Below are 9,718 nucleotides of genomic sequence, written 5' to 3'. Positions count from 1 at the left end.
GATGAAAATGAAATGAAATCTATTGGGCATAGTTTCAAATCTCAACTTTTCTAAAAAGAAATTGGGAAAAGGTTACACTATGCCTAAAGGTACTGCCTAAGAAATTTTTATTAAAAAAAATTTATTAATTTTTTCGACAGGTTTTTTTATATTTCTCATAAAAGTGAGATTAAAATTTGTTCAAAATAGTTTATTAACAAATTTTCCAATGGTACCTATTAACTAGAGTACCCGACCCAAAGAAATTATTGTGATGAGCACCTAGCTGATAAGTCTACTTGTAGTTCAATTAATGAATTAACTACTATCTCTTAGTATTTTTAATAGAAACATTCAGTATTTAAATCTCTCCACCCCAACTATTAAATTATTAAAAATATAAATAAGTCTACTAGTCTAGTCTAGTAAGGAATAAAATTTTAAAGTTTCTTTTTCAAAAAAAAAAATTGTACAAGATAGAATTTCTATTCTAGTCTAATCTAAGTGTATATGTGTGTGAAGCTCCCTCATAGAGACTTGAACTCCAGCCCTTACCCCCCACACCCACAAGCATTTATAATTGTGGAGTGACCACCACACCAAGAGTAATTTTTGAAGTCACTTGTAATTGCAGTGCAATAAATGTGATGTTACTAGTGAATTCATGTGAACATGGAGAGAGAATTTGAACCTAAATGTCTTTGTTGAAATACTAGGAGTCATGAAGTGCTAACCATTTGAGTTACAAGACTCTAGGTTATGTGAAAGTAATATTGTATTAATCACAACTTGTCATTTTAATAGTGATTATAATGGGCTAGACCTGGGATAAGGTTAAATCAAAGGTGCACTGTCTTACCTCATTCCCTATTTGTGCTAGAAAAATTTTGCAAAAAGTAAAGGGCGAAGTAGGTTACAAATATTTTGTTATCCGTAATGTGACGACTTTAACATTAAAAAGAATAAGTAGTCATATGAGTGCTAAGAAACTGATAAATAAAAAATAAAAACTGAGTGTTTTAACTTTTGAGATGTTAAGAAAATACGCATAAAAATATTAAATTATATATAAATAATTTAAACATATATTTTGTTATTCTATTTATTTGGAGTAGGGTGGGGTAAGACAAAGAGGGGCAGTAAAACCTATTCTTGTTCCATAATATTTTCAGGTTAGAGAAAACCATATTAGGTAGAGTGAATTTTTGTCTAAACATTGCTTGCAATTAAGTTTTTTTTTTTTTTTTTGAAAGATTTTTAACCTATGGCGTTCGCTCCTGATGATAGTTCTTTTATATTAGACCAAAACACCAATTGATTTTTTGGTGTAAGCAGAGATTAAGTCTTAGATTTCTTATGCAACCATCAGAGACTTTACTAATTAAGCTAACTGAAACTCACATGCTCGCAATTAAGTTAATTGTTCATTCCCACTAAAATATTTATTGTACAAAATGGTAAATTCGCCTATTATGTTAAATTTTCTTATGAATGCACGAGTTATAGATTTTTTTTCTTTTCTTTTTTATTTTTTTCTTACATTTGCAACCAAACTTACAACTTTTATATGCCTTTTGGAGTTTAGGAAGATGATAAAATCTCTTTAATTTTCGTTTTACATGTGCAACCAAACTTGATAGCTTTTATATGCCTTTTGGAGTTTAGGAAGATGACAAAATCTCTTTAATTTTCGTTTTACATGTGCAACAACTTGACAGCTTTGTGGGCACGTGTGTCCATCTACTTCCAAGAAAAATTTTCCAATGTGGTTATTCCATTTACTTCCCTACTGACAGTGTCCTTTTTACAGGAAATTAATTTTAGTCATTTTGTCAAATTCTAAAATTCATTTTCTAAAAATAAAATACCAGTATTTCAAATATTTCCAACTTTCCTAACCTTTCCTGCATTTTCTCAACAATCAAACAGGGACATCAAAGTATGAATTCTTTATATTTATTTTCCTCCAATTCTCATACCAATGAAAAATATAAAATTCAATACTTTTGACTTTTCTTTAATTTTCCTACATTTTATCAATGAAACCAAACTACACATTTTAGTTTGGCTAAAAAAGCATTTAGATCCTCCTAAACTTTAGTTTTACATGTGAAATGAAATAGATCCTCCCATCTAACGGCCATTAAACGACCGAAAGACGTGACGTCCACGTGGGACTGATAAAGAGATTCCTTTCTTTAGGACTGGGAGAAACATTGATACCACACCAGGTCAGAAGCTTTAGTTTTACACGTGAAATGAAATAGATCCTCCCATCTCACTGCCATTCAAAAACTAAACGACCGAAATACGTGACATCCACGTGGGAATGATAAAGAGATTCCTTTCTTTACAACTGGGAGAAACATTGATACCACACCAGGTCACAAGCCCTGCGCATAAAAGTTCTGGTTCATAATTGCAGCATGAAACACATGATTTTTTTTTTTTTTTGTCCATGCCCAATAAGAATAGATATGACAAGTATTTTTTAGGTACTCTCGGAGCACGAAAAATGATGGTCTCTCTTTTTACATTCATGATAAAGTCTACTTATTAAATTCATGATAAGGTCCACCATGAATGTGACAGAAGAGAACACCACTTCACTATACTCCAAAACTACTTAAGAATTTTCCTAGATACGACAGTCATTTCTGTATGTCTTTACTGTATGTCTTTACCTTCCTGATTCTTCAAAGGGGTACCGTAACTGTGTAAGTCTTTACCAAAAATCAAATATGAGGGTGGCAATCAAAGAGAAAATTTCAAGATTTTAACACGTTCAGGACCTCGCTACTGACGCTTGAATAAATACACATTGCTAACGCAAAAAATTGTAATTACCAAAAAACCACAAAAGTTACTATACACACAATGACCCAATAGATGCTATGAGGATATAGATAATACAGAGAGTAAGGATAGAAAGTTAACCAAATCCTCTTCCCCTTCCCCTTCCCCGTCCCCTTCCTCTCCCTCGTCCTGTACCACGAGACCTATCATCATCTCTTGCATAATTAAACATACTCATAAGCAAGTTATCAGCCCCTGCTTCATGACTACCTCTTTGCACCTGACAAACAATTTGAAAAATAATAATATCAAACATTGGAAGAAAACTCAGAGCCCAAAATGAAAATACTGCACTGAAAATCTATTACTTAACAACAGAAATAAGACTAAATTATAGAAAAATGCTGACATGAGAATCTTCTAAATCAAATTGGTTTTGAAGCTGCCATGCAAGATCCTCATCACGACTAATGTTTGGAAACCCATCTCTTGTTACAGGCTTTGTCTCTCCTCTTCCCTTTTCCCATTCATCTAGAGTGTAAACAACGGGCTCTTCTTCTTGTTTCCCCTTCCCCCTATGTTTTCTACCTTTATATTGTCGCCCATCCTGGTTTTGGTTGCTCATTTTCTGGCGGAGTTTCTGTGCAGCTGCTTGATTTTGAACAGGGATAAATTCCACAACTGTTATAAGACAAATATTTACGTTAGTATGACATACAAAATTTTAAACGCACAAAATGGTCCACTTTCTTCCCATTAGGTAGACGATGTGTCTATTTGCTTTCTTTATGATAAGTTCAATTGAGATTTCAAGACACTATCTCAGTTTTCAGTTCTATTTTATTCTGTAGTTCAGGTAATGAGTCCGTAATATTTTTTTTTTTGATAAGTAATGAGTCCATTATATATGATGACCACACAGTAAATGTAGACCATGAGGATCAGAAATTTGATTTCCTCTCCTGCCATATTATTATCAATTTGTAAAACATGACCCTTCCAAACCCAATGACCCTTTTCATCTTCTCATTTATAATAAACAGAATGCATAATGAAACTGCAATCCAAGAGTCCTAAAAAATTGAAGTTACACCTTCTTTGGCTCTTATTTCAGAGCTGCTTGGATTTTCTTCAGCACTCTCTGCAATGGAAGCCGCATTTGGATTATTATCTGCACTGGTTGCTTTATCAAGGTTTTGCTGCTTTCCAGATGGCCTAGCATTAGTATTTCCAACACCATTAGGCCCAAAGCTTTTGGAAGTAGACCCAGTGTATTCTGCAAAGCAGAAGTTTTCACCATGAGTTCATATGCAATATGTCTAGCAACTAAAATCAAATTGTAAAGTGTAAACATGGTTTTCAATAATCCATCTAAAGAGTAAATCATTACAACATCAATAATCTAACCAATGTTATACTATACCAGTGGTTGTTTCAGCACTACCTCTCTCTGTAATTGAAGCTGCATTTGGATTATTATATACACTAGTTGCTTTATCAAGGTTTTGCTGCCTTCCAGTTGGCCTAATATTAGAATTTCTAGCACCATTACGCCCAAAGCTTTTGGAAGTAGACCCAGTGTATTCTGCAAAGCATAATTTTTTCACCACGAGTTCATATGCAATATGTCTAGCAACTAAAAACAAATTGTAAAGTGAAAACATGGTTTTCAACAATCCATCTAAAGAGTAAATCATTACAACATCAATAATCTAAACCAGTGGTCGTTTCAGCACTACCTCTCTCTGTAATTGAAGCTGCATTTGGATTATTAACTGCACCGGTTGCTTTATCAACGTATTGCTGCCTTCCAGTTGGCCTAATATTAGTATTTCTAGCACCATTAGGCCCAAAGCTTTTGGAAGTAGACTCAGCGTATTCTGCAAAGCATAATTTTTTAACCATGTGTTCATATGCAATATGTCTAGCAACTAAAAACAAATTGTAAAGTGTAAACATGGTTTTCCATAATCTATCTAAAGAGTAAATCATTACAACAATAATAATCCCAATGTTATACCATACCCGTGGTTGTTTCAGCATTACCTCTCTCTCTCTCTCTCTCTCTCTCTCTCTCTATATATATATATATATATATTTTTTTTTTCTTTTTTTCAGAATACTAGCCCATGACTCCAGCCAAATTCACACCTAAGATAAAAAACGCAATTAACACTTATAGTCACGTGAAGGAGAAGGGAAGAAGAATCAATTTGATTTGACTATTAAAAAAAATTTAATTAATTTTCCACTCTGTCAGACCTTCAAAGACAATAGCCAACTCCATCTGCCCACACACAAAACTTGGAAATAGATTACCAGTTTTCAATTTCTCTCTTCCACTTCCCGTAAACCATGTGACTCGAAATCAATCTCTCTCTCTCTCTCACCTACCTACTCTCCCCTCTGAACTCACCTCCGGGGCACAAGGAGCAGAGAAACTGAAGAGGAAGCAATTGAAGAAAGGAAAAAAAAACTGAAGAATATGAAGAAGAATGGTGTTGCTGATCCAGTGAGCTCAAGTTCGATGGTGCTCACTGTAATCTTTTAAGAAATTTCAAACAAATATTGTACCAGTCAAGATAACTATAATGTGTGAAACACCCCAGAATTAAAACCAATACATTTCCAGTGGTAGATCACACCAGTTCAGGTATGGCATAAAATTTATAACTTTGGTAAGATCCCTCCCATTGAATCCACCAATTTCCTCCAATTTTTATTGACTAGTTGAAGGCCCATGCAATGCATTGCACGGTTTCAATCATAAAATTATAAAATCCAATTTTTATAACTTTGGTCTAACCTGGAGGACATGTTTAACATACCTTAACAGCATGTTCATTTTAAAATCCATAAAATACTCTTTCTTTAGCTTCAACTTCATTTACGTATTTTCATGGAGAACTTTCTTGTTTCAAATTAACATTTTGTCAAGTACACGAGTATAAGCATAATTGATACAGCCAACACAAAAGAATGGAGTTAAGGCTTACTTCAGTTGAGTTTGTTGCATATTTGGTTGCAGCATTACACAAATCAGCCTAACAAAATAACACAAGCCACATAACATCATAGCACTAGAATTTCATCATACCTCAAGTAATTTTCTTGATTGATTCATGCAATAGACTATTCTTAAAATGTGACGCATTATATTTTCTAGATAATAACAGAACTTGTGTGCAAATACGAGTTTTGAGCAGATACTTTTCTTGCATACATACATAAATTTTACCAAACTCTTAGCAAAAAAAAAAAAAAAATTTAATTAATTAATTAATTAATTTAATTTAACAAACCATAATGGTAAAAGAAATAACTGTGGTAGGGTGGTTCAACTCTACAGTGACTATAATACCAAAAACGAATAACACTTAAATCTGGAACAACCCTTCAAAATACTGGAACAATTCCTAAAACGTCCAAATTCAAAACTAACTAATAGGTTTTTTCTTACTAGAACTAGGAGAGAAGCATATAAAAAAATCTATTATAAAAATGCTTTGGACACTGACCAGAAGATTTTCCTTGCTGAGCAAACCGAAGCGAGGGTGCCCCAATTTGCAACTTCTCAAATGGAGGAGGACCTCCTGTACCACTCTCCTGTGATTGCCTCAATGATGAGCGGGAAAGACCTGAATATTTTTGGTTCATCTTCCATTCTTCATAGAGTGGTTGAACAAGTCCTCCTAATAGAGTTAACACTTTAGGATTCAAGCATACTATACCATTACGTACCACAGCTTTATTTTCCAAACGGACCTGCCAAATAAATTGCAAAAGAAGAGTTAAAACTTGAAATACAATGACCAATTGAAAAAATGTTTCTTGAGTACATATGAACTACTAAAAAAAAAAAAAAAAAAAAAAAAAAAAGAGATGCTTAACCATCAAATTAAAATTGGGAACATCAATTGAGACATGTGAGGCCTTAACAAGTAAGGAAATGCCACCTATTCAACAACTTGAACAAGTCATGTCATCAGTGTCTCAACCAATAAAACTAAAACCTTAGTCTCACATTTTTCTCTTGCAAGCAAACAAATCATGTCTATACCATGGCATGATACATGAATCTCTCTCTGCCAAGAATTTCTCAACACCATAATTAAATCCAATCCAGCAGCAAATAAACAAAAAACAAACATTAAAATAAGACTCAATTCAACTTTCAACAGACTAAGCAAGGCCCTAAAGAGATCTCTCCATCAGCCGCAACATCCCAAATTAGTGCTTGAACACTAGAACTAGCTTTCCATTGCCTATTATAAGTCTTTAAAGGGAGGTTCCAGTTACATTCCCCATCAACTAGCTCTAGTTAAGGTTAGAGTGCCTGTCAAAATCTTATTCATATAAGGCCCTCTACTTCTTCATTATTCCATAATTGTCACTTACATCAATATAAATCTCGCCGCAATAATGGGTTGGAAAAGATAGCTCCAAACCAGCTTGGAGCCAAACTTTATCCTTACAACAATGAAATTTACAAGTGGTCTAGCAGATAGCCAAATGAACAGAATTAGCGATGAAACTATGAAGTTCGGTGCCAATAAAATTTAATAATTTAAGTAAAGAATGAAACTGAGAGACTACCTTAGTGCCGGGAACAACGTCGTCGGGGATCGAAGGGATATGAGAGAACTCTATAGCAGTTATCTCAGCGTGTCCATCTGTGAGCCCTAGCCTTAGAAGCCGCTTACTGCTTGAACTATGCGAAAATTCCTCAATTGTGCTTTTCGCTATGTCTCTCACTGAAGATATCTGCTCAAATTTCACCAAAATCAAAGCATCAGATTCAGAAATCAATTAACCAAGGTCCTGTTTGGTTTCCGAGAAAAAGAGCCTAAAAAAGAAAAAGAAAAAAAGCGAGTTGCCTGAAGGACTTTGGGACCGAGAATATGAGAGGGCTTGCGAGGGAGAGTCGGGTCGGGTAGGGACTTGGCTCCGAAGGATTTGAGATCCATGTTGGTGAGCTCGGACTCGACCGAATCCACAACCGTAGACATGTCGTCGGCCAAGGCGGACTGGATCATGATGATGGCTTTCAATTGGTCGATGTCGCCGAGACACCATCCTCGACTTCTTAGCGTTTCTAAAACGATCGAATCCGAATCGGTGGTGGTGGTGGCGGAGGTGGAGGCGGCGGCCGTGGTGGTGTTCTCTTCCATTTTTGTTCTTTTAGCGCCTGTGCGCTGCGATCCTGGGAATTTGAATCGGAATGGGAAAAGCAGAAAAGGAAAATTCTGTTTGCGAGAAAAAAGTTGCTGTTGGGCTGGGCCGGGCCGAAGAGAGGTTGATATAGTTTGGGTTTCGAAAAAGGCCCAGATCTGGTTGCATCATGCAATAGTGCATTAACGAGTGGAATTGAAAGTTAAAAATTCTTTTATTTAGCTTAGAATGAAATATAATTGTTTTCCGCTAAGATTTTCTAGAAAATAACTCTATCTCATGTGAATCTAAATAATACAAATAACTTTATCGTACACGAAATTAAATAAATGAAGTTAAAAGATAGTTTTTTTAACTCATTTTAAGATCGTTATCAAACAAATGAAAATAAGATAGTTTTTTATAAAATATTTTTTGAAAAATTATTTATTATTCATAAAATGTTAATGTTGAAACAAACAAAGCATTAATCCTTGGATTAGAATTTTTTTTAACCATTCAACCTTTTTCATTTTTTTTACATTTTTACCTTTTAGACTTTTACATCTTAGAACTACACAATAATTGCACCGTGCAATAACATTCAAATATGCTTTATAGAATAAGGGAAAAAAAATATTTGACTTTTAGCTTTTTATTTTATTTTATGTATAGCTGTACCTAAAACAAAAACGGAACCATTAAAAAAGTATAAATAAGCTGACAATTTTATTTTATTTTATTTATGATAATTTGATATTTACAAAAGAGGTAGAATGTTTTGCGTGCACACTTAAGGAGGGCTTGATGGGCCAACCCTCACTTAGGCTCACAATCTACTTGTAATGTAGGTTTTGAATCTCTTACTTTGGGTAGTTCTTTCTATAGAGACTCAGCGAAACTGCCTTGCCATTTGAATTAACTTACTCCCTCTCTTTCTATTATCACTTCACTAGCTTGACACACTCTTGCTCTTGCTCTCTACCCTTAGTTTCTTTGTGAACCTTTCAACAACCTTCTTCCTTCCTTAGTTTCTCGTATTTATAGCCCAAAGTTAGTGGAAGAATCATGATTACTCTTATGGCTAGTGGGAGAGAAGGTCCAATGTTGTTATTGTTAAGTGGGTGTTTAGTTGGGAGTGAGGTGTGGTGAGAGTGGCATTGGAACTGGTTTCCAACTCAGGGGGGGTGATGTTTGGCAACAGTACTTCTCATGATGACACCGGGCACTGAGCAGTCACATTAGTCGGGAATAAGATTTGCCAGGCAACTTCCTGGCCATGAACCAATGGGTATATATTGCAATGACCTGCCTAACAAGCTCTGGGCCAAACATAATGGCATCATTGTGGTCTTTGAGCTTTGGAAGGGTACGAAGGCCTATCTGGGCCAAGGCTGTGAGCCCAATAGAACTCATATGTGCACATAGGTTCCCAAGGTCCAAGGCCCAATGCTTAACAAGGTTAATGTCTCGTATACGTGGCACCAATACATTGGATCTTACGAACACAGGAGCCTTAGGGGGAGTCATGTCCCATACATTTTGAAACTTTGACATTTCTGTTGAAAATATCATAAAATTTTAATTGTGCTACAAAACTCTTATCATAAACAAGCTATAATTTTAAGTTAAAACAAAGGCATTTATTCATATACCAATTAGATATTATTTTAGATTTTTTTTTTTTTATTGATAAGATTATTTGGGATGTTTATATAACTCATACTCTAAGTTATTAATTTCATTTCATTCTATATGTAAAGATTAAAATATTTCATTTAGTTGATTAACT

At 34.6% G+C, this 9,718-nt stretch overlaps 1 protein-coding gene across 2 annotated transcripts; it reads right to left on the bottom strand.

Annotated features, from left to right (window-relative positions):
- Window positions 1–1,907: 1,907 nt before the first annotated feature.
- Window positions 1,908–8,022, bottom strand: LOC112006118 (uncharacterized). 2 transcript variants are annotated; one of them, XM_024038417.2, is made up of 9 exons: window positions 7,653–8,022; window positions 7,372–7,539; window positions 6,294–6,540; window positions 4,515–4,655; window positions 4,199–4,360; window positions 3,869–4,051; window positions 3,185–3,456; window positions 2,917–3,055; window positions 1,908–2,372 (listed from the first exon to the last, which is right to left on the bottom strand). In XM_024038417.2, exons 1-9 carry the CDS (start codon window positions 7,944–7,946, stop codon window positions 2,275–2,277), a joined length of 1,704 nt encoding a protein of 567 aa, XP_023894185.2. In that variant the 5' UTR covers window positions 7,947–8,022; the 3' UTR covers window positions 1,908–2,274. The 2 variants fall into 2 exon arrangements, with proteins under 2 accessions (XP_023894185.2, XP_065617955.1); XM_065761883.1 differs by having other exon boundaries at window positions 4,220–4,360; window positions 7,653–8,021.
- Window positions 8,023–9,718: the final 1,696 nt, after the last annotated feature.

The sequence above is a fragment of the Quercus suber genome, unplaced genomic scaffold (genome assembly GCF_002906115.3).
Source record: "Quercus suber isolate HL8 unplaced genomic scaffold, Cork oak 2.0 scaffold_433, whole genome shotgun sequence".
NCBI lineage: Eukaryota > Viridiplantae > Streptophyta > Magnoliopsida > Fagales > Fagaceae > Quercus > Quercus suber.
The sequence above is the reverse complement of the archived record's forward strand: the minus strand, read 5'-3'. Positions and strand labels throughout refer to the sequence as shown.

Bases quoted from the DNA above. Each gene is read 5' to 3' on its own strand.
- LOC112006118 (XM_024038417.2), bottom strand. From the start codon at position 7,946: ATGGAAGAGAACACCACCACGGCCGCCGCCTCCACCTCCGCCACCACC. The intron at 4,361-4,514 runs GTAGTGCTGAAA...TATGCTTTGCAG, and splicing joins AGCTTCAATTACAGAGAGAG to AATACACTGGGTCTACTTCC. The intron at 3,457-3,868 runs GTGTAACTTCAA...GTCTTATAACAG, and splicing joins TGAAATAAGAGCCAAAGAAG to TTGTGGAATTTATCCCTGTT.